This window comes from Lipomyces doorenjongii (assembly GCF_038497915.1).
Source record: "Lipomyces doorenjongii strain NRRL Y-27504 unplaced genomic scaffold V1508scaffold_26, whole genome shotgun sequence".
NCBI classification, from domain to species: domain Eukaryota; kingdom Fungi; phylum Ascomycota; class Lipomycetes; order Lipomycetales; family Lipomycetaceae; genus Lipomyces; species Lipomyces doorenjongii.
In genome coordinates, this window is record NW_027118093.1 from 1 (window position 1) to 22,699 (window position 22,699).

At 45.8% G+C, this 22,699-nt stretch overlaps 9 protein-coding genes and 1 non-coding gene across 10 annotated transcripts; 2 read left to right on the forward strand and 8 right to left on the reverse strand.

Moving 5' to 3' along the window:
- Positions 1 to 705: 705 nt before the first annotated feature.
- On the reverse strand, positions 706 to 2,407 carry V1508DRAFT_131768 (uncharacterized protein). Its single transcript, XM_066935966.1, has 3 exons — positions 2,082 to 2,407; positions 1,704 to 2,030; positions 706 to 1,645 (listed from the first exon to the last, which is right to left on the reverse strand). Exons 1-3 carry the CDS (start codon positions 2,307 to 2,309, stop codon positions 776 to 778), a joined length of 1,425 nt encoding a protein of 474 aa, XP_066795630.1. The 5' UTR covers positions 2,310 to 2,407; the 3' UTR covers positions 706 to 775.
- Positions 2,408 to 2,686: 279 nt separating this feature from the next.
- On the reverse strand, positions 2,687 to 3,216 carry V1508DRAFT_432705 (uncharacterized protein; the record flags this gene model as incomplete). Its single annotated transcript, XM_066941957.1, has 4 exons — positions 2,687 to 2,907; positions 2,932 to 2,964; positions 3,020 to 3,093; positions 3,155 to 3,216. 4 exons carry the CDS (start codon positions 3,214 to 3,216, stop codon positions 2,687 to 2,689), a joined length of 390 nt encoding a protein of 129 aa, XP_066795631.1.
- A 1,002-nt stretch (positions 3,217 to 4,218) lies between these two features.
- V1508DRAFT_397600 (uncharacterized protein) lies at positions 4,219 to 7,640 on the reverse strand (the record flags this gene model as incomplete). Its single annotated transcript, XM_066938161.1, has 3 exons — positions 4,219 to 4,312; positions 4,366 to 7,430; positions 7,488 to 7,640. The coding sequence occupies 3 exons, from the start codon at positions 7,638 to 7,640 to the stop codon at positions 4,219 to 4,221; spliced, it is 3,312 nt and encodes a 1,103-aa protein (XP_066795632.1).
- Positions 7,641 to 8,280: 640 nt separating this feature from the next.
- On the reverse strand, positions 8,281 to 10,044 carry V1508DRAFT_404420 (kinase-like domain-containing protein; the record flags this gene model as incomplete). The annotated part of the gene is made up of 5 exons (XM_066938626.1): positions 8,281 to 8,754; positions 8,804 to 8,947; positions 9,000 to 9,665; positions 9,727 to 9,862; positions 9,920 to 10,044. The coding sequence occupies 5 exons, from the start codon at positions 10,042 to 10,044 to the stop codon at positions 8,281 to 8,283; spliced, it is 1,545 nt and encodes a 514-aa protein (XP_066795633.1).
- A 226-nt stretch (positions 10,045 to 10,270) lies between these two features.
- On the forward strand, positions 10,271 to 11,589 carry V1508DRAFT_417778 (uncharacterized protein). The gene is made up of 4 exons (XM_066940387.1): positions 10,271 to 10,434; positions 10,506 to 10,601; positions 10,662 to 10,793; positions 10,850 to 11,589. Exons 1-4 carry the CDS (start codon positions 10,359 to 10,361, stop codon positions 11,395 to 11,397), a joined length of 852 nt encoding a protein of 283 aa, XP_066795634.1. The 5' UTR covers positions 10,271 to 10,358; the 3' UTR covers positions 11,398 to 11,589.
- A 17-nt stretch (positions 11,590 to 11,606) lies between these two features.
- V1508DRAFT_t51 lies at positions 11,607 to 11,678 on the reverse strand. The gene has a single exon. It is a non-coding gene; the product is annotated as a tRNA-Arg (tRNA).
- Positions 11,679 to 13,420: 1,742 nt separating this feature from the next.
- V1508DRAFT_404422 (uncharacterized protein) lies at positions 13,421 to 15,122 on the forward strand (the record flags this gene model as incomplete). Its single annotated transcript, XM_066938627.1, has 3 exons — positions 13,421 to 13,447; positions 13,666 to 13,885; positions 13,936 to 15,122. The coding sequence occupies 3 exons, from the start codon at positions 13,421 to 13,423 to the stop codon at positions 15,120 to 15,122; spliced, it is 1,434 nt and encodes a 477-aa protein (XP_066795635.1).
- Positions 15,123 to 16,298: 1,176 nt separating this feature from the next.
- V1508DRAFT_397604 (ubiquitin-related domain-containing protein) lies at positions 16,299 to 16,845 on the reverse strand (the record flags this gene model as incomplete). The annotated part of the gene is made up of 5 exons (XM_066938162.1): positions 16,299 to 16,386; positions 16,484 to 16,566; positions 16,645 to 16,674; positions 16,729 to 16,746; positions 16,828 to 16,845. The coding sequence occupies 5 exons, from the start codon at positions 16,843 to 16,845 to the stop codon at positions 16,299 to 16,301; spliced, it is 237 nt and encodes a 78-aa protein (XP_066795636.1).
- Positions 16,846 to 17,364: 519 nt separating this feature from the next.
- Positions 17,365 to 20,168, reverse strand: V1508DRAFT_132292 (glycoside hydrolase superfamily). The gene is made up of 6 exons (XM_066935967.1): positions 19,884 to 20,168; positions 19,624 to 19,824; positions 19,451 to 19,567; positions 17,777 to 19,396; positions 17,555 to 17,718; positions 17,365 to 17,502 (listed from the first exon to the last, which is right to left on the reverse strand). Exons 1-5 carry the CDS (start codon positions 19,984 to 19,986, stop codon positions 17,696 to 17,698), a joined length of 2,064 nt encoding a protein of 687 aa, XP_066795637.1. The 5' UTR covers positions 19,987 to 20,168; the 3' UTR covers positions 17,365 to 17,502; positions 17,555 to 17,695.
- Positions 20,169 to 21,531: 1,363 nt separating this feature from the next.
- On the reverse strand, positions 21,532 to 22,662 carry V1508DRAFT_404425 (MBA1-like protein-domain-containing protein; the record flags this gene model as incomplete). Its single annotated transcript, XM_066938628.1, has 6 exons — positions 21,532 to 21,644; positions 21,701 to 21,833; positions 21,892 to 22,105; positions 22,153 to 22,254; positions 22,307 to 22,418; positions 22,470 to 22,662. 6 exons carry the CDS (start codon positions 22,660 to 22,662, stop codon positions 21,532 to 21,534), a joined length of 867 nt encoding a protein of 288 aa, XP_066795638.1.
- Positions 22,663 to 22,699: the final 37 nt, after the last annotated feature.

The following is a 22,699-nucleotide window of genomic DNA, read 5'->3' on the forward strand; positions in this document are numbered from 1 at the left end:
CCTTGCAGATTCCGGGAGTTGGTGTGGGAATGGATGGTACCCCCGGCGCCATAGAGTTGACAGCAATTCTCGAAGAACACGGTTGTCAACGGGCAGGTACCGCGTTGCGAACGAGAATTGTGGCAGAATGGAGAACGCGCGGTTTGTTCCAGAACTGGAAAGAAATTGCTTTGGGCAAAAAGACCCGCTGCGTATCTTTTCAATAGTTCGTTGTGCCTTCTGCTCGAGTTTTTCCATCTGCGGTTGGCCGTGCACGCCTCTGTGGGCGCTCGGTCATGTTTCGGCCGCCATTGAAAATTAAGGAGCAAATAAGACACGGAGAGTGCGGCTCAAGTGGCGAGCCCGGGGCCCGGCGCTCAGGAGTGATCCTGACCACGCCAACTTCAGAACAGGCGCATCATTATTATTATTAACGGCTGCCCGCGTCAAATGGGTCAGTCACAATTCAACAACGGTCTGTTTTCTTTTCTGAGCGCTACCAGCATCGTTTCTTGCAAGATCCGACTCCAATCAGTTGGTAAAACTAGTTGGGTTGAAGTACATAATTTATTATTTTGCACCACCAAATTTCTGATCTTAAATTTAAATATTTTTGTGTCGTATTATTCAGAGTTACTAGAACTCATTGATAAATAACATCCATCCAAACGCTTTCTCGCGGATAATTGAAGTCAATTAATTCTATAAAATACCATAAGATGGCCACAATCCCACTTTAAATTAGTGTGTAATCGTATAGAACAAATTTCAATATATGCGCACGCCAACCCAATAATTAATACGACACCTTCTTGGCCAACATATCATTATTACGAAGTGACTCTTCGTCAGGATACTGGTCTTCGTCATTGATGCTAATAAGATCAACGCTGTTCCTGTCCACAGACGATTGCAATGGCCTCTTAAACACCGTGAATTCGGTACCAGTTGCCTTCGCATAGATGAAGCACACGATAGCCCGGAATAACACAGATGCCACCAGGAAAAGTAACGCACCAAAGGGGGCAGCAACGAATGCACCGAACGCACTCCAATCATCCCCGTACAAGCCATTCATTAGCAGTAACATTGATCCTCCGCCCGATGCTGAGCCATAGTATACGCATCCGAAAATGAAAACGCTCATAACACCGCCACATCCGGACACAATGATGTCGAAGCCACTCAAGAAGAAAAGGTGTGGGCTCAATCCAAGAAGAATACTTGGCATTGCTGCAGCCGAAATAAGATCAGATATCAAGAAGATTTGGAGCACGTTTGGTGATTTAAGGGCGACAAAGATGGCCGGGATCATAACGACAATTACCATGCCACGGACGTACTTATTTGGCAGTTTGTTGCGGAAAATATCGTTTGACACAGAGGAGACCATCGCGGACTGCAAGCTGTCAAACACGGCCGTGGAGAGGGCAACACCGAAAACTAGGACGAAGCAAACAACCCAGGCAGGTAAAGTTTCGACAATGAGAAAAAAGGCAAGATAGGCATCTTGTGGTGGATTACCGGGATACACATGTGACCAGTCGGCAATGATACCCGTAAAACCGCATAGTGTGAGATAAACAAAAAGTACGAACGTGGCGATAGCGCACGCAATCTTCAGCTCTTTATCGTTTCTGGAAGCAAATGTTCGAAGCCAAAAGCCCTATGACGGCTATAAGCTTTCATTGCGACCATGATACAATAGGGCTCTGCTTACGTACCGATAAGAAACAATCGTTAGATGCAATAGCGACTGGCAAGATATAAAATAACTGCCATCCCAGTCGAGTAGATCCGGTCAGCCCAGAAGCTGCAATTTGACTCCGGTCAATCTCAATGTTGGTCCCCATGGCTATGGAGACGACGACAAGCAGCAGAGTCATCATAATACCTTGTACATTGTCTGTAAAGAAAGACGTGTGAAAACCACCCCAAGTCGTATAGATTGTGGTAACGACACATTCGACAATGACAACTGGCAGATTCATTCCGGTCAAAAGCTCAACCAGAGCCTGGATAGAGGTAAGTTCTGATGCCATATACAAGAACTAGAAACTTGCTTAGTCATAGGTGATATATATAGTCATAGAAGAAAGTACCATTGTAAGAATAGTCAAGATGCCAAGATAGAGTCCGGCCCAATATCCAAAACGCTCAAAAACCCAATGTGTTAGGACAAAGCCTTCCGGACAATTCTTTCTGACAAGTGGTCCAACAAAGGCAAAAAGCATAATTGGAAGCGACGAACTGAGAGCGTAAACCAATACACCCTGCACCCCTGCAACAATGCCAATTTCAGGATATGTTAAAAGTATTCCGCATCCCATAGCTAGTCAGAGTCACGGACGACACAGGTTAGATTTAATTAAAAGAAAGTCAGATAGAAAAGGAACCCATATATGTATGGTAGCGGCAACACATTCCTCACGCAAGTATTAACTTGGTCGAGTTATAACGGTTTATATCTCAGCCCGCTACCAAGCAGTTCAATCTAATGCACACAAATCCTCGATTGAGATTGTAATGCAGTACATTCAGAACTTTATGTGTAAGAGATTGATAGCCAAGGTAGACGAGCACCCGCAGTGGCCACGTCACTGTCGACAGCAATCTAAGTACTCGACGGCAGGAGAGTTATCATATCTACAAGCGACACTTATGTTAGGTTTGATAATCTTTTGCCAGAGACGGACAACGGATGAAACTAAACAGAGACTCTTCTTACAGGTCCATATTCATTCCTAATGATCGGGAACTGACCGTGGATGTACTTCCGGCGCGAGAACATAGAATTGACATCATTCATAGACGTGGGCACGGAGAAAGAGAAACAGGATGCCAGAAAGAACAGTCGACCAAAACCGTAATACGATGCGGAATAACTGGAGTGTGCACACAGAGTCACGAATGACTGTCCCACATAGACTGTGGATATCAAAATTTACATACCCGAAGCAATGAAATTGAACGCGAGCGGAATAGCTAAGTACGGTGTCAGTTTAAGTGGTTGAAGACAATGAGTAGTAACATGGTTTACCAGGTTGGCTTCTAATGGCGGCAAGGAACTCCTTTCTATTTGAAAATTTCCAAGCTACTAGTAATCCAAACACCCTGCAAAGTGTGTTAGGGAGCGAACCATCACGGTATAGCGAAGTTCAATAAAACCACTCACAAGAACACACCATAAGTGGTATATATACAGGCATTCGAAGCCTGTGTCGACGGAATTGCCATGCTAGATATTGAAAGTGATTTAACAGTCACTGAAAAATGAAGAATCAGAGTACCGTTAATCCGTTTAAAAATTTTTGATTTTCGAAGCGAAGTGCGTTGAGTCTGCAAGGCAGCAATCTTCTTTTTAAGGTTCCTCAACCAGGGGCAACGTAAGTTTGTTCAATCGACGGCAGTCCATCAGCCACCGCCGTAGGTGGCTGCAGCATACATAGCTAGAATAGGGGGAGGCATCGCACAACGTGATCTACACACTTAATGGCGTGAGCCGACACTCCGTCACTGACACGATAAGCCGATGACTGCCGCAAGAATATAGCACTCAACGCACAGACTAGTTCGTATACAACAATCAAGAATATCTTTTGGAGAAACAGTTATCATGGCGTGCCGAGTGCAATACTGCCAGAATTATCATCCTCAATCTTTCATAGTACCAGATGTATACTTCGCGGAGTTCTCATTGGACGATCCTGAAGCCGATTCCAGCGAACATATGACCGCGAAAGCAATAGCTAATAAATCAATTACTCCTCACATGAAACAACATTGATATAGCAGGATGGCATAGGTATATATAGGTATACGTCACCATCATGTAAATAACGCACGAAATCGGCTCCTTTCATATAAACCTTAAGCAATCATCCACCTGATACTTGATACTCAATTTCTTAAGTCCCGACACTTGTTCCATCCCGATCCACCACAAACTGAGAAACTTTCCTCGTTGCTCATGCTGGGATTCGCAGCCTTAAAGCTAGCTCAAATTGGACCACCAAATGAGCAAAATACGTGGAAAAACTGCAGAATTATCCGCGACCTCTTCGACAAAAGCCATGAAAAGAGACAGTTCGCGTCTATCAGTACTAAGAGACTATTCGACTAAGCCATGAAAATCTGAACATTATAATCACAGGGATTGTGTAGCAAGACAATATATTGCCGGAAAGGAATCGTGCCGTAACAATCGGAACAACATTCCGCACAGCATTCCCTAGATAGTCAATCGCCAGATTCTCTTGTGATCGAATTGGCCGGGTTCGTCGTGACTGGTCGGTTACGAGCTTCGTATGTCTCAAGCTGCTTCAAATCCTCCCTGACAATTAGTTAGCATCAAAAAGTCCAGTTGCATTTTGTTAGCAATCGTACTCAAGCATGTCAATAGCATCTACAACATCACCCTTCGCCTGCTGGGCGTAATAAATAGCCATAGCCATATTATCCTGCGAAATCAGCTCCAATTCGACCAAATGACGAGCACACTCGCGTTCCGCGTCAGTAGCCTCATTCTCCAATCCAAGGCGATTAATATCGGCCCTATCCTGCGCGTCGGGGCTGAGCTGACGCATCTCAATGTACATTTGCGGTCGGCTCCCCTGGCGCGATCGAGAGCTACGGGGGTCCCCACGGTGCCTTCTAACAGCTTGAATCCTGCTAGCCAAAACAGACGCGTGTTCATTGGCACCTTCGTGCGGAGCAATTCTGATCGAAGGTGCTGTATGGTACGAAGGGGCAGCGCTATACCCTGAAATTGAAGGTTCATACGACCGTCCACCGGGAAGGTACTGATCTTCTCTAACGCCTTCCTGCAAGATAGCTTGGGGAGAAGGAGGCATTCCAGGCGCATCAGTATAGCTGCCAGCGCGGCTCAAACCGGCTAAAGGATCCTGTGCGGGCCCAACATCCTCTACTTCGCCATGGTTAGGCTGACGATGATAGACTTGTCCCGTGTGGTCTTGAGTTGTGCGGCGAGCACGGCGTTCGTCGCTATCAAATTGTGACCAAGGATTTCCAGCATCGGTCGGTGTAGCCGGCTCCACAGTTGCAACATGCTCGGGGTTCGTCACCTTCTCAATTTGGACCTCATCTTGATACCTTGCGCGTTCAGAGTTCATCTCGTCGTCCTCAAGTTTCAATTCTTTGACTGCTTCGGCAACACTGGCAGTAGGGGTTGCAGAACCGTGGAGTTCAGACGCGACTTCGTCCCACACTGCATCTTCGGCGGACAAATAATCGGCTAGTGGAGCTGATGGACTAACATATGACTGTGCCGTATCCACTGTCTCACCAGCGCCAGATGGCGGAGTATCAGCCTGTACCCCAGCTGACTCCACATCAGCAAAACCTCCGAGATCCTGGAAGGCCGACATGGATGGAATAGCATAGTTGACCACACCTACCCGTCGCGATCTGAATCCCGGGGATCGAGGAAGAGAGGGAGGCAGCGGATAAGGCAATACACGAGGGTTTCGTGAAAACGGAATGTCACGAGCTGGTGGGGCATGAGAATGTCCATGATACCGAGGCGGACATGCGCTCGAGCTAGCTTCACTCATCTCGGAATCTGATGGACGTGAACCGCCGCGATCACAATGCCGAGGATGCGAGCGAGAAAACTCGTGGAAGTTGTGATGATGATCCTCAGGGTATGGGAAATCGCGCAGGTGCTTGTGCTTCTCACGCTCCTCGAAATAATTATCGCTAGCATGACTCGACAAGCGCGGCCCATGATGTTGTGCCATTCGTAAGCCATGATTGTGCCATTCACTAGAACGCGGACGAGGAGGTGGTGGTGGTGGTGCTCCATTCGGCATATGAGTAGGTGGCATGGAAGCTTGTGGATGAAGAGGGAACGAATGAGGGTACGGAGTCCCGTTGGCCAATCCAGGTGGACTCGGAGGCATTCCAGGATCATGAGCGGCATACGGTGGAGATGGTGGTGATGATGATCTTGAAGGGTGACCGAGGTAGTGGTGTTCACCGGGTGATTTCGCATGCGTCGAAGGACCAAGTTCACCTGACGGCGAGCCGAACTGCGGGTAATGCGCCGCCCCATGCTTAATAGGGATCTTTCTCGGAAGCTCAGGAGGAGAGCCATGTTCAGGAACAGTAAACGAATTGCCGTCATTCTCCCCATTAAAGTACCTAATGCCAGCGGATCCAACCGAAGACGGCGTGATTATGCTTTCATCCGTTTGCGAGTCTGCTTCTTGACGTCCAAGCTGAGACGTATTCCACATTTCATTGATCTGATTCAATAAGTCGCTGTGTCTCCCTTCCCGAGACTCTTGCTCACGCCGAGCAGTAACAGATTCGTTGAACTGAGCGGCAATTTCTCGCAAGCACTGCTGAAGCTGATTGGTCGCAACTTGGGTGTTCTGTCTCGCAGCCCGAATTGCTTCCCGAGTAGCTTGCAATCCAATGTCCGCAGCCTCACGGGATGCAGCTGCAGCTTGGTACCCTCCGATCAGCGCAACGTGTCCAATCTTCTCAGCAAAATCTTGGAAAGTACACAAAGTTCGATCCATAGTATCGCGAGTGAAAGCCGAAGTATTCGGTAAAGCTTGCTCAGCAGCAGTAACATTTGCAGTTACTTTCTGAACGAGTTTGTGAACAAGCTCAGCAACGCTGTCTGCCAGCTCCGGATCCATTTCACATAATCGTTGGGAGGAGGATTCGGATGCATTACCGCTGCCATTAGCAACTTGCTGAAGTTGTCGGATTGCGCGACGAACACTTTCAGAGAGCGTATCTGCCCAGTTTCCATTTGTGTAGGTAGCCTCCGGAAAAGAAGAGCTACTACCCAGCGGTGATGTCAAATCATGAGCCCGAGCCGGACCGGCTCGGAGCGTAGCCACCGAGGACGTACTCTGTTCGGATTCCAGAAACGACTCACCAGGCTCAGTATTCGATCTAGTGCTCACAGTTTCTGAAAACAAGTCATCATAATTATCAGGATCGTAATTAGATGCCATAGAAGAAAGAGGCTGCGACATGCTGTCGGTATCGCTCATCATGTTCTCAAACGCGGCAATAAGACGATCAGAGAATTGCTTGCTTCGATTTGAGACGGGGGCCGGCCGCTCTGTTATCTCTTCGTCGTCAGCAGTACTCGCCACCTCGGATATAGGACCCTCAGGCGTAGGCACATCGGAATAATCAATAACTGTATAATCTGACGACATCGCCGATGTAGCTGAATCCGTACGAGTAATGGCGGTAACAGCGGGGGTTGCGGCAGATTCTCGCACAGTCGCAATAGACACTGGTGTCGCTGCTGGATCAATACCAGAAGTAGATGGAATGATTAACGTGTCAACACACTCGGCATCGTACCACTCTGGACCAGCCTTGGCGGTAAGCGCAAAAACGACCGACTTATTCGCAGACTTAAGTTCAATGATTCGATCACGAAGCTCATGTGCGGATCCAACCTAACCGACAGTTAGTCAAAGCCCACAACGACCGGCATTACCAGACACTCAACATACGGTAATACGATCCCCATCCTCGTCAAAGTAGCACAAAGGCGGACCACTCGCTTTCACTGTAGCATCGTATCTGTCGGAATCGATTCGAAGAGGATGAAAATTCCCTACAACGTAGAATTCCAGCGGATTGCCTAAAGAAGAAGTTCCAGACATGGCTCCTTCGTTGAACAGGTTAGATCGCAATGGTTACGGTCAGATCGAGATCGTTAGCTGCTCACAATAAGGAAATGTTGACAATAATGTTGGCAATAATACTTTCGGTTGGAAGAATGATGCAGCTAGCAGATCACGAAGTAACACATCAAGCCTGAACGAAGTCAAACCCGGATAGTGCCAATGTGGGTAGAAAGAGAGTAAGCGGCAGCGTACTGCTGACGGGGGTAATCATGCAATCTAGCCGACGGCAGGTTACGCAAGCGCCTTACGTTTACCCGGCGGCCAACGATCCCCCAAAACTCCCAATTGCCAGAGTCCAGAGCTGTCACATAACACTAATGCGACTAGCTATCTATCATTTCACCTGTGATCTGATTTGCTTCCGCTGTTTTGCTGAGTAATTGCTAATGTCATGCGATTCGCAGCGATGTAATACTTCGTGTCGCAGCCGCTCAATATATTAGTACCAGCTAACAGGAGGCGTAATGTTGGAACAGATCATTGCAGCCAGTCGATTACGATTGTACCGTCTGCCCACAAATATTTTGAAACTTATATTCTATAATGTAGCATACAGCACACACAATTCCATATCATTGATGCTGCCCATTATTCACTCCATGGCCAATAAGACGTGCTAATATCGTGCGTACTTCCATTTTGTCCCAACATACATAGCATATTGCGTATCAACCCCGTCCGGGATTGGAATACCCAAGTTCGCTATATCTCCCCAAAAAAGAGATGCCTTCTGAGACGCATAGTCAAGATAATCAAACTGAGGAGCTTCCAAACCTTGTGCTTCCGAATGCGTCTCAATAGCAGGATCTTCTAAGTCTACGAACCCGTCCGAGTCATCCGGCTCATTCTCAATAGGAGCGGAAATAATCCCCCACATGCACCAGCCGAGATGAATAGCCGGGCGCCAAATGATTGCTTCTCGACTAAGCGCGGCAATCTCTCTGTCAATTCTATCAATATCTTCGTATGCGTCGAGGCCATGGGCCACGTAGCTTTCGATAAATCGTAAACCATCTTGTTCGGTCGGAAACTTCTCGCTGTGAATATCTTGAGGACGCTCAGGGTCATGATAGTCTGACATCCATTCGCACTAAATAATTGTCAACACGGCGATCCCAAACCCCAATGAAATATCTTACAAAGTGGTTGGATATATCGCATCCTCGAACATTTGGACTAGCATATTCGAAGTCGATTACAACCAATGTCTTGTGCTCATTCGCAGGTCTAAGTAGAGGCGAGCCTGACGGTGGCTCAACCCGCAACAAATTGCCGTATTGTGCCTATCAACGAGTAAGTGCCCAATCATGTAAATAATGCATATGAGCCTCTTACATCATTGTGCGCAAATACTAGCCCATTCGCTAATACTTCTGGCCTCCCTATTTCCTTATCCAGCCACTCTCTGTATGACATGACGGCCTCCATAAACGTCATCCAATCCGCCCTTAACACACGCCTGGTCGACCACGGGGGCCCCAATCCCCCGGTATCTTTCATGCCCTGCATATGCCCAATCGTCTCATCTAGTTTGTCCAGCACAACTTTCGCATCAATAGCCCACTTGTCAAAATTCTTCCAGGCACCAGGTCCTTGCGACCTTTCGTCGAAAGTTAAGTCGACACCATCATGCAACTCTCTCATGCGCTTGGCAATAACCTTGCTAACATCCGGAGACCGAATATCTTCCTTTGTAAGCGTCTGTGCCTTTAAAAATTGCTCGAATCGACCGTTGGCGAAGATACCGAGAATACGGGGGCCAATATTTCGACTCGACAGACGTTTCAAGAGGGCTAGTTCCGTTGCTCGATTGATAATTTGCGAGGCATTGGGCCCATAGATACGTAGCAGCAGTTGCGGAACATGCTGAATTTTCAAAGAGGGTACGCTTTTCCGCCGCGGATGCGCAGGATTGCTTAGTGAATCTACTGCGTGTTGCGGAAGGTGGTGTTGTTCATAATTTTGATACAAGTATTTCGCCGGAGGAGTGACACAGTATACCTACATAGGCGCATCGTTAGTATCTATGGGAGAGTCGCATATTTTGATATGAAGAACGCACAGCGTTGGTAAGTGCACCAGATATCCTAGTGACTTTAATCTGAGAGTGCTCCGAGATTGGGACACTTCGCCATCTAGCAATTTTTAATCGATGAGTAAGTGCGAGAACTTCCTTCTTCAGCTGGTCGATAGGCAATCTGTATTACTAGTCGTGAATATTAAATCTCAACAAATGAAAAGATTCATATACTCACTGGTTATCTAGATAATAATCAGTGGTCGGCACTTCCTTCGAGGTCTCGTGATCGCTCCCCGACTGGCTGCTCCCACTTCTGCGTCGTAATATCACTCCAGGAAACTTAGTCGTCAAAGTTTCCATACCAGACTATTATAAATCTATATTTGTCAAAGACTTAGACCTAAGCAGAGTCTAGAGATAACGTAAAGTTTGCGTGGCAGTTCTTTCGTCTGAATGATATACCGCGGCGCAAATATTCAGCCATGCGTTGGAATTGTTCACCGGGGTCGTGACGTAAGTGCACAGCGGCGTGAGTTTCTTACCCGGATTGAAGCATCTCGATCGGTCGATTTCACTTGACGGTCAAGAGCAGCGGATCGGACTCATTAACTGAGAAAATTACCTACCGAGGGATTGTCGAATTATTAACGAACCGACAATTATTAAGTATCACTATGAGTGATAAGACAGGAGGGCGCGTTGTCTTTGTAGGCAACATTCCATACGATCAATCAGAAGAGCAAATCATGGGTATGCAGATTCAGGAAGAGATTGAATGACCTAATCTGGTTTATGACTATACTAATTCTTCCCTTTTCCAGATGTTTTTCAATCGGTAGGCCCTGTCGTCAACTTCAGATTCGTGTTTGATAAGGAGACCGGACGGCCAAAAGGATATGGATTTGTTGAATATCATGGTACATTTTCCCATTTCAGCGACGTATTTCAGTGATCCGATGCTAAAGGTTATGTGGTAGATTCTGAAACAGCTGCGTCCGCTGTGCGAAATTTAAATAACTATGAACTAAGTAATCGGCAATTGCGCGTCGATTTCTCACACGAATCCTCGATAGGGCCGAATGTTCTCACGAGCAACAAAACTGCAGCACGTATGTCTCTTAAATCCCAGATTCTTCTCCAGAATAAGAATTTAACTGAGCAATAGAAGATTCAACGCTGCCACCCCTACCAATAGGCACAGCTCCTCCACCAGACCTCTCCACACCAGACGCAATATCGAACACTCTCTCATCATATACGGCACCGCAAATGCTTAGTATACTCCAAGAACTCAAAACCGTGGTTGCTACGAACCCCGCCAAAGCACGTGAATTGCTTAAAGTCTCGCCTCAACTATCATACGCGGTTGTGCAAGGCATGCTATTACTGGGTCTGGTGGACGCGACAGCTGTAGCAAGGGCCTTTGAACCGTCGCAATTGGTCGGTTTACAGCAGAGAGCGACTTCCACACCGCCTTCGGTTGCCGCTGCCCCGAGTGTTTCGCAACCGGCGTTTGCAGGCGCTGGATATTCGTCTGGCAATCCTGCATCGCGAACAGGCACACCTACTGTACCAACAAACATGGACCCTCAGAAGGCTGCTTTAATAAGGCAGGTAATGGAATTTACCGACGAGCAGCTGGCTGCATTTCCAGAGAACCAGCGGCTACCGATTGTCGCTTTGAGGGAAAAGATTCGAAGAGGAGAATACTAAGCATACAGAGTTATGAGCGACATTTTAGTATATATATATAGGTACTGAAGTAAAAAATAATATTCGACGACGGCTGTAAGATTATAATAGTGTAGACTAAAGAACACTAATTAATGCAGTTGATTTCGAAGTTAGTTCAATAATATTAGAGGATCAAAAGCAAATTCATTTGTGCTTGTATTTGACAAAGGCAAAATACTGAAAAAAAAAGGTCTAGATGGGACTCGAACCCACAATCTCTGCCTCCGGAGAGCAGCGCCTTACCTTTAGGCCACTAGACCAATTAACTTCTTCACGTCAAAGAGGAGAACTTTCCACCTAGTGGTAAAGCGCAAAACCCTAGCCCTGGACGCCATAACAAACGCAGCGTTTTATGGCATTCGATTGTCTCGCCCGATAGATTCATCGAAGTAAAACAAAATTTTTTATGAGAACTAGTATAATCATGCTAGAGATACAAAAGGACTTTAAATTATGGGAAGCAATGATGGGGAAACAAATGAAAATTGCTTCTTTTCGAATACGACAGCTCACTAAGATATTGAAGTCCAAATTTAATAATATTATTGTAACAACCACAAATTAGTCGTGCATTGAGCATTCACCCCACTGCAATTATACTCCTTTAGCAATACTGTACTATCAGGTGTCGCGTTGAAACGCGTCTGAATCTTGCAGGTTTAGGGTCTAATAAAGTCAAGATTTAATTTCGAGAATAGGATAAATCGATTATTCCTCGTTGGGACTAGCGTTCATGCTCAAGGTGGCAATAGAAATACACTAGTATCCTGGGCATGCAGATCCCAACTTATACATAACATCTATTTACTGCAAGCTCAATCAGGGCAACTGTGAGCAGCAAAAGCATAACCCATATAATTGACGACAGAGAAGTAGTGAGCACAAGCCAGAATGAGAGCATTAACAAAGCATCTTGCAGCACAGCCGTTTAGCCCCGCGTACATCGTTATCTGTATAATTTACAGGACGCAGCGACCCGTGACGCGTGTTGCAGTTGTAGTCGCCGAAGCAAGCGAGAAATGCATATCATACACATATATCTGACCACTTAATAATATCTTATATTTCTAAGTACTTACACTGGATCGCGGTCCACAGTCTCTGACGCAATGACGTTGCTGAAGCGGTCCAGCTAATTGGTGTTTAAATGCCAGTACGCTTGTTATTTTGCACATCGATGCAGTTGAAAATGAGAAGGTGAGAAAATGAGGGGGTCAACTATTTCCTGGCCACAACCCTGACGCGCTATTATATATAATTATTATAATAATATTACTACGCATATCCATGATATATAGTATAATTACATGTGGTCTTCATTATTTAGCTACTGCCGGCGCGTTGTTTTGCGCCTGATTGGCGCACCGCCACAGGATTTGCAACCGCGGCAAATGTCAGCCCTGACCCTGATTCTGTTGCAACATTTGCTGCCGCCACCTTTGCTTGGTTTTTAGCGGACGTTGCAGCAGGGCTGCGCCACAGTGCCACAGAAGCGATGTCCAGCATTGTCGCTGCTGCTGCCGGCTGCTGCAACACCGCCGTCTAGCTACTACTATTCAACTGCTCCCCCATCTCCACCCTTTCTTTATCTTTTTTTTCCTGCTCCTTTCTTCTTGTGCGTATTCGTCTGCTTCTGGCCGCCGTGGTTCTAAGTGTGCTTTGTTCGCCGTTCTCTTTAGTCACTCTTTACATCCTGCTCTCATATCTGAGCGCCCCCCTGAGCGACGCTTTCCTTCTGCTTAGATCCCTATTGTTCATTCTCCGCCAGATTTTCACCAGGATTGTCAACCACAATGCTAATGAGACCATTTAACACTCTCATTGCCCTGCTTACTGCGGTGATCCTCTTCCTCGGCTTATCCATCCTATGGAACGCGAGTGACAGTCCTCCAGCCCTGGTCCCTTTTTCGGTTTCCACACCAGATTCAAGAGTATCTGCGTCCGGTGCGTATTTTCTCAGTTAGCGGCTCAATTGTAATTAGTCTTTGCGCTTTCTCCTCCCATGGCCTATAGTGTATTTACTGTTACTGTGGGATTCGCTCGTAGTGGGCACCTCATTTAAGAATCCCAGCACCCGGCGTTGAAATGTCGTGGCTCTGTGTTCCTACGATGTGTGCCCCAATTGATCGACGCCTGATCTGGTCGCCACCAGACTGATATGCCTCAATTACATATGCTGCCAACTTCAGATGGGGGGTTGCGGTTTAGGAGAAGACTATTTGTCAATTGCTGCTTATCTAAGCTTAGGAGGGTATTATCGTGCTAATTGAATATGTAGTACCTTTTGAGCAACAGATGGCCGATATTCAGACTATTCCAGCACTCGGCCAGTCTACGTCGGTCACTGATATCGCTGCGGCAACCGACACGACTGCAGTTGTTGCGACGACCTCGGAAAAGAGCGACTCTCAGAACGAGCCCCAGCAACCTGCTCAAGACTCAGCTAATGTTCTTCAGCCTGATGAATGTAAGGATTGTTGCCTTGCCTCCATAATAGTGTTACTAATTTTGGGACAGCGGGTTTCCTTCCTGCCATCAAGAATGGCGAATTACCCAAACCTATGCGCATTTTCCTCATTGAAAACGCCGGCTCCCATGAGGAAGTTTTTGGCGCCTTAATTTATGCTTTTGCGCAGATCCCGAATTCTTACATCTACCAATATCTATTTCGACCGCGATTTAATATTTTCGCCATCCTCAAGTCTTTCAACCTGAAAAACCTCGCAAAGCCGCGCTTCTCGGTTTCTATGAAGCTGGACGAGCAAGAGCCTCATCCAGATATTATTTTGGCCACGACTTGCGAGTTCGATGTAACAAGGCTGCAACCCCAGATGACGGAAATGCTTGGAAATGGCAGTTACCTTTTCTGCACCATTCACCATGCGGATCGGTGGCATAATGAGTCGTCGTACAAGTACTACAACGCTATCAAACCGTGGATTGAGGCCGAGCGTGTCACCTTCTTGTTCCTGTCGGGTCACACTAAACGATATGTCGAGGAGACTGTTCTTCCATCATGGGAGCCCAAACATCGTAGTGCTGCAAGCAAATTCGAGGTTTTTGTTCCCGTCTTTCCGGTCGAGCCAAGCACGAAGGAGGAGATGAGCTTCAGCTTGCAAGGAAACTATGAGTCCGTCCGACGTGACTACAAATCAATTTTTGAGCGCTTTAGTGCTTTCGCCCAGAATAATCCTGATAAACCGCAGTTCCAGCAATTACGGATGCATTTGATCGGCCACGGAAATCATCCCGAGGTGCCGGAGGTCATCCGTGACCGTGTCGAATTTAACGAAGGTCTCGAATTTTTGGAATTTTATAAGATTCTTTCCGAATCCTTCGCTCTGCTGCCGGCTTTCGCCTCTGATGAATACTACGACCGCAAGGCTTCAAGTTCAGTCCCGGCTAGTTTGATCGCTGGTGTTCCAATCGTTGGCAAGCGACGGCTGTTGGAGACATACGATTATATGACAGAGGACTCCATGTGGATTCAAGGCGACGAAGAGGATGATATGGCTGTTATTGGCAGGATTCTCGAGATGTCGGAACGTGATATTGAAGATCAGAAGACCCGAACTCGAAACCGAAATCGGGAGATCATTGACGAGAACATCGCGAAGGCGTTATCGTGGGCACGTACGATCGAATACAGGCAAAAACGAACAGGTCAGGAGCCGCTCAAAGAGGGTTGGACTTGGGAATGGTAGACGTATGACACGGTTTTAAAAAGGATTTATTGGGTTGGGTGATGAAGATAATTTTCTGGTTGGGTTATTCTATTTTGAACTGCTCCGTCGATCCCCATTGGCATTGGTTTACGTGTATATTTTGATATGCGCGCATTACGCGTAGTTATTGCTTATTCGTTGTTCTCTTGTTTGACTGTCTCTTCCGACATCAGCGAAAGTACGCTTGGACTTCCACGCTACATTACCTCATTGTGAAATATCATCATTGCCGCCGTTTTATAACTTTAGATTTTTTCTCATCGTTTCTTCTGAATTTTGTCTGAGTTCTTTTGAAAGTTATTATGGAGGTCGTCTGTGGTGGCACTTTTACTAATATAGAGTTAGTTGTGACATTTTTCTCTTGTTTTTATTTGTGATTGTGCACGCTTGCGGACATGGCACACGTCTGACCTAGGTCGCACTAGTATGTAATATGATATTAGGATGAATAATATATTATCGATGGACGTGTGATGTAACTGTCCTCATCTAGATGGTAATGCAGATGTAAATTTGTTTTATATTATCGTTAGTGACACATTCGTGACGTGTGATAGTGTGGAGATGGGGAGATTCCGGTTGATTTACTTCTACCACGGGTATAGTTAAAAAGTTGTTAATCAATCAGGCGTTGGCAGGATATTGAATGCCTGATATTAGAAAACCACGATGGACAACAATGCGGCCATGGTCATTAAGGGGTGGTGGACGACGCGAAAGAACGATGCATTAGTAGGTTTTTCTAATATAGTCAGTCACCTATGCTGATATCGATCGAAAAACATATGCAGACATTTAATGAGCAAGTGAGTATATTTACAAACCAGCAAACAAAATATCACAATCTTATGTGGCAAAATAGTACGTAAATGTAAACAACACAAACAAAGCAGTTATTGTAAGACCGAATAGCGCACCACAATCACAATTGCGACTGGCATTTTCCATCTACCCCAAGTTCATTCTGTGAATAGTATTATTAGCTTAATCATATTCTATTCCCCCTGCTCTATGTAGCTGATTGGTAGGTATGTTACAATATGGGAACAACTATGGTCGCATATCGTTGACCATGGTCCCGTTCGTGCTCCCTGGCTACTTTTGTTTCCTCACAAACTTAATTCTGATGATCCGGGGGATTTTGGTATGAGGATTTTAGATTCGACCGCCTCGGAGTGCGAGGACTAAGTGCAATGTCGCGCCACCTTCGAGGTTATATTCGCTTGCTGGCTTGTCATCCGCCCTATGCATGAAAGATTTAGTACAACCATTCTTTAGCATGCTACGGAGTTTCGCAATTGAGGTAGAGGTCCTGGGAATACAACTAGTCGCATACATACATTTGCTTGCCGCCGTAGATCAATCTTTGTTGCGATGGTGGGATACCTTCCTTCTCTTCGACACGCTCCTTAATCCGCGCCACCTGACATTCATCATTAGCATTGACTCTCTATCAAACAAGACCGTACGCACTCATATAAAACGCGCAGAGACGACATACCTTATCGGTGGGCTCAATATCCAACTCGATCTAAATCCAGAAACATTAACGAAGGAGATTCAATTCAATAACGCTGGTGTTTACCTCCTTGCCAGTGAGAGTCTACTCATATGGTCAGCCAAGTGTTACTAATAGAGAATCAATCTGGCACTTGATGAGCTGTGGATAGCGGGACTAACTTACCTTAACCTTGATCAGCATTTTGACTAGCAGTTGGTGTAGCTACAATTACGATGGTGTTTAGTCTGATAAACCAGTCAGCTATATTGCTGTAAATCAACCGCAGTGTGATCGCTTTCCATCTCCAAGACACACAAACTAGAAATTACGCATATACTTGTCAAATATTCCCATAGACGCTGTTATTCACACAGTGCAGTGGCTAAATACCCGCCTGTGTAGTACGTTCCGTAGTAATAATAAGTACCGACCTCTTGTTCTTCCTTCGCTGCAAATATACCAGCAGAATCTCCTCAAATGTTATATAAGCTTATCGTGCCAATGATAAATCACGGATAATGCAGCCTTGAAAGCAGTACGATAATCAATACAGATTCTGAGACAACGCGGCACGACGGTTTGGTAGAAAGTAGAGAGTTCGATGGATACGAGCCCCTTAAATAATTACCCCATCTTTGCGTTTTATACCACGAGAGGCCTCATGCTAATCCTTTGTCAATATAACGATCGTAACAAGTCAAATACAGCAGAGATTAACATTCTATTAATTGCCGTAAACTACATAAATCCACATAATATCCTCTGATACGTTACTTTTCTCAATTGGATATCACCGGCAAATTTCTTACCATATTCACCCATCACTTCGCTTTCACAACCACGCCGATTAGAGATACACTGACACACAATTCTTAGTAAACAAACAAAATGATCCCAAGCAGATTCAAACCTTAATACTAAGTAATACTTACCTAGCGCCAAAAATGATACATAAACAAGTGACAGAATATGAAAATGATAGTAGTACATGTAACGTTGCCGAAATTATAATACAATATACAGTATAGATAAACAGGAATCTTGTCAATTCTTATGCTAATATTTGTATTATACCTAAGTACCCATTAGCCTTCTCTGCAGACCATCCAAGACGAAATGAAATAAAATATACCGAAGGACTGTTCGACTTCATATGGTCCAAGGGCCTTCCATAGATCGTTGTACATTGTAAACATAGTGATGTTACCATTCGTCGCCTCCAATATATTCTTAACCGCGATCTTTTGGTTCTCAACTGACGGGACGTTATTGTAGTTCGTTAATCCAGAGGTTGGATATCCTGTCTCGGTAATAAACACGTCCTTGTTATTGCAAGCAGCTTTCGTCACTTGGATCTGCCCTAAGTCAAACTCGCCCGCCGTCTCAGCAGTCGCATGTTCATCAAAGTACGGTTGCGCGTTGATGGCGACAAGGTCAAGTAAGTCAGACATGCAGAGCTCCGGATTCGAGATGAACACATTCGGCGTCTCAGCTGTCGTGATCGGGCCCGTATATCCTGCGTCCCGCAACTGCGTTCGAACGGAGCTAATCTTGGTCAACAGCTCGGAAACAGTAACATAGCCGTCTTGAACAGCCTCATTCCCAACTGTAATCATCGCAATCATATCCCAATTGCTATCCATAGAACCCCACGAGATGAGATCGGTGACGCCACTGTCAATCGAGTCGATGCCCGATGAATCAATCCATAGACCCTGTATGACTTTAAGTGAATACATCTCGGCAGCGGATTCGACGGTACTGATGGAATTGCAATCAGTGCCATAAATGCGTATAGTAGAGATGCCTTTTGCTGCGATTATAGCGAGATCCTCACTGACTTCCTCGGCAGTCTTGCAGTCTCCCGAGTTGGTGTACGGACTATAACTTAAGGCATATGGAACTATTGTAGAGAGAGGTGTGGAGCTGGAATCACTGATCACGGAGGCAGGGGTAGAAGTTGCCTCCTCGGTAGTCGAAGTGGCAACACTTTCGGTAGTCGACGGTGACACGGTAATATAAGTTAACGTCGGGATTGACGAAGCAGTTGTGGAAGTAGACAGTACTAGAGTTGGAGTGTCGACCGTCGGATGCAAACTTGGCCTGGATTCTATCGTAGAAGTAGCATAGGTAGTGTCCGAAGTAGGAGTGGCCAACGCAGAAAACGACGTCGCATCGTCAAAATCTGTGGAGATAGTAGTCCAAGACCAGGTGACTGTGACTGTAACTGTAGTATAGAGCGTAGTCGTCGTCGAGGTAGTATCCTGGCTAGATGTCAGAGTAGACGAAGCGTATTCGCTAGGAATCGTCGTAATAGTTGCCGAACTGGAAATCGTTGCGGCGGACCAGCCAACACCATCAGAAGATGTCAGGGATGCATAGGAGGAATAAGAGGAAGATGGAACCAAGTATGTTGACGATTCAGAAACCCTTCCGACGCTGCCGATGGAAGGCTCAGCCGTGGGAGAAGACGACAATACAGTGTAACTGCTAGACTCAACGACCTCATCAGTCGATGAAGATAATTCTGCAGGATAAGTGGATGTCACTCCGGCTTCCGCGTTAGTCCAATAGGATACAGAATACGACGACTCAAGGTAGATTCGACTAGTTGAATAGGAACTAGGTTCGTCGGCTGTCATCGCAGGCTCGGTTGTCTCAATTGTTGAAGTAGGGACCTCCTCCGTGAACGACAAAGTCGAGAGTGTAATGATAGAAGTTGATTCGATATCGTATGTGGAAGGGGCAGTAACTGTATACAAATTAGAAAATCTGTCCAGCGATGAACAACTGACGAAATTTATACCCTGCGAGGCAGTGGCTTCGTGAACTGACGACGTCATGCCATCGTCCGGCGAGACTGTCTTGACAACAACCGTGGTGGTCGGCTCAACAGTCGTAACATAAGTAGCCGTAACATAGTCTAGTCCGCCATTAGGAAAACATGCGCGTCAGTAAAAGCAAGTTCGGAGTACATACCATTGGCAGTAGCAGTAACGACATCGAAATCGGTAGCAGTAGCAGTAGCAGCGATAGTCGCAATGGCGGTGTTGGTCTCCGCGATTGTCTGGGTGACTGTGACTGTGCCAGCAATTACCTCGGTAGTACCAATGGTGCAACTGGTAATGGTAACATAGACCGGGGGCTCATTAACAGTGGTGTAGAATATTTCAGGCAAAGCTGAGCGCGATCAATCAGTAACGAAGATACAAAACATCTGGCTGGAAGGGATCATATACCTGCAGCATCTGAGAATGAGATATTCAAAGTCAATCCCAGTAGCAGAGCCAAATTGGTAATCCACCAACTGGATTTCAACGATAATGCCCATGAGAAATTCATAACTTTTGGTAAATGCCGGTGCAGAAGGGCGGCGCGGACGAACCTAGTTAATGAAGTACACCCGCTGTACGCGAACAAAGTGCCACATAGACGTAGGATTGTCTGACAGTAGGACCGTATAGACTTAGAATTGTCTGACAGTGGGACCGACAGGTCAATAGAGCGCAGCTGGACAGAGGGATGACAGAACAGGACGGCAGGGAAAACTTTGGATCTAAATACATTGCGTTCCAAGGGCGACTGAGATCTGGTAGAGAACTTGAAATCGCCGAATCATAGTCAGATACGATTCTTGTCTGAGAACAGCGGATCTCGTGTATCGAAGTCCTCTGGACTAACTACATGGTCCCTCGCAAGCGGCGCAGATGGCGGGGCATATTCCTCAATTAGAACCAGTCTCACCAAGGACACAGCTAAAAATAATTTTTCCACCAATCAACGTGGTGTTTAATGTGAGCAGTGACGAGGATTTTGGTATGAAGGTCAGATGCTATTCAGAGTCAAGCAGATATCTGGCCGAAAGAAGGAGGAGAACCAACCACCTCTGTCGCATAGCATTCGAATAGTATTCATCGCAGCACAGACAACCGCCAATGAGTACCTTGAAACGGTTACATCTTCTCATCAATTGCTGGTGGAGTATCAGAGTTTGGCGACGGGGCTGAATGGAGAGCCAGATGCAGGAGGCATTTTCTGGCAAAACTCGTCGCCGTTATTCGATGGACCCTACGTCCTTATGTGCGGCTCAGGACATCAAGCCACAATAGGTATGCACGCAGCCACTCTGACGCCACAGGTACGAACGCTCCTCCGCCTTAGTGAGCAGCTTCGCATAATCGCATTTCAGAAACTACCCAGCCACGCGGCAGGTGCTCTACCCAGCCACACTACTGTATCCGGCATCCGTTCTTAGCATAGTCGCTCTAGCAACAGCGTTGGCTACTGGAAACTGCCTACCTCGATGGTATCTCCTTAGTTGTCCTAGATCATCTGAGATTGCAGGACAAAGATGGCGGTCGTACTTATTCTCCGTGTACTTCACACAATTATGTGTGTGAGCTTTCACATCGTCCTTTCTTGCGTGCGGTCAAGAATCTAATCAACTATTTTACCTTATGCGATCTCTAGACTGACTTGATGATGCATTTAATAACCCAGTGCCGGGTTTTCAGTTCGCCCGAATTATGCTATGTTTACCGGGGCGCTAAAGCAGTAATCCATTTTATATTATATTATCCGCTTTCTTGCAATGTAGACTGACTATAAGAGAAATGTGCACCCTCGCACAAGTGATTTGTCAATCTACAACAATGACGAGTCAGTAAGATATTGACACCTGTAATAGACAACGTGAAACTTCACATTCAATCAGAAGACCGGTTTATTTTCAAGAAACAACGAAGTGCGTCGCGACCACTAGACAATAGCAAGACAGTCCCAAACATAAAGGTGGCGCAGTTAAGCTCGCTAAACTCTTTAGTAAATCATCTACAAATATCCAAACTCCCATATGTACAATAGTATGATCGACAATGCCAAAATTGATTAAAACTTCGGTAGCGTGGGTCTCTTTCGGAAAAGATCTCCCTTGGTTTGCATGGCGGCAAGAACAAGCTTCTCTGAGGTTATCTGGACTGGCAAGGGCTCAGTGACGGGGGCTGTTTAACGTCAGATGTTACCAGCAATAACATAACGATTATCAGAGTGAACTTACTTTCAAATACAGATCCCATGACCTTTAGTTCATCCTCTTGAGTATCATACACAAACACTATGTAGTCCAGCACCTTCTTCTCTTCCATCTTCTTGGGAATATTCTTATTCTTCATGTAAATGAGTTCCAGTTTCTATCAGACGTGAGCACTACTTTTACCACTATAACTATAGATGCTCGCCGCTAATTACCTGAAGCGTGTAAAATCTGTAGATGAGCTGCACGAATCGAAGTGGTTCTTCCTGACCAAGAGCGATTGGAGACACACTGACGCACTTAGTCTTTTCGATGGTACCCTCAACATACCATGACAATTTCCAGTCCTTATTCATATTTTTAATCCGATCCTTGAGATTTTCTTCAACGAACATCGTACTCAGGTTGGACAAATTCGAAATCTTTCGTCTAGGCTTTATTAGTATCGACCGAGCCAAAACAATGCAAAATCATACGCTGCAAAGTTTTTATTCAGCTCAATATAGGCATCTTCGGCCCGCACTTCTAAATCTTTGTAGTCAAGTTTGGTTCTATATTTCAGTCGAAGTAATATTTTCCTATCTATTATTAGCTTGTCTCACTACGGATCCCGGAAGACTCAATATATACGTAAGAGTTTGCTTGAAAATATGAAGTTGATATCTGCCAAGCGCCTTAAAATATAGCCTAGTATGTTCAGTTATTTTGGGAAGATTCGGTCCCGTTGGTGGAATATAATCATCTATATTTCGGTTAAAAGCCAATTCTCTGTTAGCCATTGAATATCACGTACTAGATCCAACTCCCAACTGGTAAGAAGAAATAGTATCTGGGGTATCGTCGGCATATCCCCGTACTGGTAAATAGCCGTTTGATTGTAATAATCTGGGTGGGGTCGCGAAGCGCTTTGATGGGTCGAGGAGTGCCGCTGGCCGAAAAAGCCGGCTGGAAACAGACGCCCGGGGCCTGATTCTCGCAAAACTCATGTTAGCGCTCTATATTTGATCTGTTCTCTCTGCGGTT

Bases quoted from the DNA above. Each gene is read 5' to 3' on its own strand.
- V1508DRAFT_131768 (XM_066935966.1), bottom strand. From the start codon at position 2,309: ATGGGATGCGGAATACTTTTAACATATCCTGAAATTGGCATTGTTGCA. The intron at 2,031-2,081 runs GTACTTTCTTCT...GCAAGTTTCTAG, and splicing joins TCTTGACTATTCTTACAATG to TTCTTGTATATGGCATCAGA. The intron at 1,646-1,703 runs GTACGTAAGCAG...TAGCCGTCATAG, and splicing joins CTAACGATTGTTTCTTATCG to GGCTTTTGGCTTCGAACATT.
- V1508DRAFT_417778 (XM_066940387.1), top strand. From the start codon at position 10,359: ATGAGTGATAAGACAGGAGGGCGCGTTGTCTTTGTAGGCAACATTCCA. The intron at 10,435-10,505 runs GTATGCAGATTC...TCCCTTTTCCAG, and splicing joins ATCAGAAGAGCAAATCATGG to ATGTTTTTCAATCGGTAGGC. The intron at 10,602-10,661 runs GTACATTTTCCC...GTTATGTGGTAG, and splicing joins TGGATTTGTTGAATATCATG to ATTCTGAAACAGCTGCGTCC.
- V1508DRAFT_132292 (XM_066935967.1), bottom strand. From the start codon at position 19,986: ATGAATTTCTCATGGGCATTATCGTTGAAATCCAGTTGGTGGATTACC. The intron at 19,397-19,450 runs GTATAAATTTCG...ATTTGTATACAG, and splicing joins CGAAGCCACTGCCTCGCAGG to TTACTGCCCCTTCCACATAC. The intron at 17,719-17,776 runs GTATATTTTATT...ATGGGTACTTAG, and splicing joins TGAAGTCGAACAGTCCTTCG to GTATAATACAAATATTAGCA.